Genomic DNA, 2,260 nt, shown 5'->3' with positions numbered 1-2,260 from the left:
ATACAATTTTGTAACCATTGTGAGGTCATGACATGCACAATTAGAAAGTTTAATGATATTAGGTATTATTTAAACAATGAAGTGGAAGCATGTAGACAAAAAATATTTGCATTAGAAACTATTTATGTAGAATTATATAGAAAGAATGGGATGAGCTTGATAATGCACTAGACAATCAAAATCATAATAGCCAGAATAAACAAAAATCAATAATAGGAACAAAATGGGATGAGCTTGAGAAATGAGAATTTTCTCTTTTTCCAAAGAGAGAATATCCACTTCGATATATTTAATTTTAAAAATTAGACAAAAAGCTGCAAATATAGTATTAGAAAAACAAGAATATATTATGCAATTTTTAAATGACCTAGCTATGTTAGATTTAGTTATTAATGGATTAGGCATTATATGGGATATCCCAATATGAAACCAAAAATATAAATTGCCCAAAAGAAGACCCGCTTTATATATCAATCTCTTTAAAAAGATTTGCATGTAAATATCATCTTGTTTATAGTATACCCTCAACATGTATAAATTTATCTAGGTATGGACCTATAGAGAGAGCACGAAAGCAAGCCCTTGTATTCACATACTAAAGCAATAAAAAACCTCTTTATTCACTTTACACATTTCTTTTCATCTTTTGAAAGCTTAGACATCGATTAACAAGTAAGTTACTTTGGTTCCTTTCATTTTTTTTTTTTTTGGGTTTAGAAGTCTTGCCTAGTTAATGAAAGTATGATTTATATTTAAAGCATTAATAGAAGGTTGTTCCTTGTTATTATTTAAGAGAAAAGAGTTTGGAAAAATGCGCTTTTATTTTGACAAAAATATTAAGAACTCAGTAAAAGTTTCCGTTGGATTTCTGAAAATTTATTTTAAAACATGATTTCCATTGGCCTGATTTAGCGATTATTGTGTTGTTGAAAAGGTGTTTTGGACGTGAGTCACGAGTTTTAAAGTGTTTTGACAAACAAGTTTTCAAAGCCAGTTTTAATAAATTTTGAAAGGCAATTTTGACGAGGCAACTTTCGCAGCTTTCTTTGAACACCCTTGCCACCAAAAACCCTTTTCTCTTCTTTGGTAGTAGTTTTAATAATTTGATTTTCTTATATATATATATATATTAAGGATATGCCATCAAATAATTAATCTAGAATGTTTCATTAGATAATAATAAAAAGGTGGGTTTTGTATATCAAATAGACTTCATAAAATTATATGAACTTAAATGCTTAATATATGTCATCACTTAGTTGATTTAAAAGTTTTTTTTAGACTTATAACTAAAAAAAAAAGTAGATTTGTAATTGAAGATAATGGTGTATAATAATCTATGAGTTTTATCATAAACTTTTAAAATTAAAATGATTTAATACTACTTTGGTAAAAGTAAGCGGCACAAGTCATGCCTAGGGAAGGATAAAATATTGACTCTATTATCATGCCACTTTATGCATAACTTTTTTTTTTTGGTTAATAAAAAAAAAATAATAGTCCACCAATTTTTTTCACCAAGAGCGTGCTTAAAAAATTGTTTAGGCTGATCCTCTTACCTATTAGTTAAAAGACGTTGATGATCTGATTTAAGATTAAGAATATAATAATTAAATTATTGATTTCATTCACGTAAAATATTTGGGAATAATAAATTGATAATAGAGATCTGTGTAAAGAAAATAAAAATTATGTCCTTATTGGGGATTAAGCCAAATTATAGGGATTAATATGTTATTATCCCCTTGGAAAAATATTGACTCCATTTCCAACTATAAATCAAGTGAATTGTTTGCAACATTCAAAGGTGTGTCTCCATCTTCCTCAATTGTTCACCAATGGCCGCCACTCAGCTTTGCTCTAATTCAGCCTCTCTTTCCAAAGCCCTAACCCAAAACCCATTTCCGAAAATCCCCATTTCACCCCTCAAAACCACCTTAAACTTCCAAAGAACCCTAAAACCCTTCACTCTCAAAGCAGTCCTCTCCCAAAACCCCGCGAAATCCCAGACACACACAGCCCCAGTCGAGCACTGCTTCAGCAAGAAAGCTGACGGCTTTCTCTACTGTGAAGATGTTAGAGTTCAGGATGTCATGGAGACAGTTGAAAAAAGACCTTTTTATTTGTACAGTAAGCCTCAGATCACTAGAAATGTGGAGGCTTATAAACAAGCCCTTGAGGGGCTGAATTCTATCATTGGTTATGCCATAAGGCTAATAATAACTACCCAATTGGACACTTTGAAAATTGGGTTGGAACT

General features: G+C 30.6%; 1 protein-coding gene across 2 annotated transcripts in view; it reads left to right on the top strand.

The window, feature by feature from the left end:
* Positions 1-1,808: 1,808 nt before the first annotated feature.
* The window catches only part of LOC18035110 (diaminopimelate decarboxylase 2, chloroplastic), a 4,617-nt gene continuing 4,165 nt past the window's right edge, over positions 1,809-2,260 (top strand). For both annotated transcript variants that reach the window (XM_006423286.2, XM_006423285.2), the window contains exon 1: positions 1,809-2,260. This exon is cut by the window's right edge and continues 271 nt beyond it. In XM_006423286.2, coding sequence (XP_006423349.2) covers positions 1,839-2,260 — 422 coding nt within the window. In that variant the 5' untranslated portion in view covers positions 1,809-1,838.

The sequence above is a fragment of the Citrus clementina genome, unplaced genomic scaffold (genome assembly GCF_000493195.1).
Source record: "Citrus clementina cultivar Clemenules unplaced genomic scaffold, Citrus_clementina_v1.0 scaffold_8, whole genome shotgun sequence".
In the NCBI taxonomy this organism is placed as follows: domain Eukaryota; kingdom Viridiplantae; phylum Streptophyta; class Magnoliopsida; order Sapindales; family Rutaceae; genus Citrus; species Citrus x clementina.
This window is presented reverse-complemented; position numbering and strand designations above follow the sequence as displayed.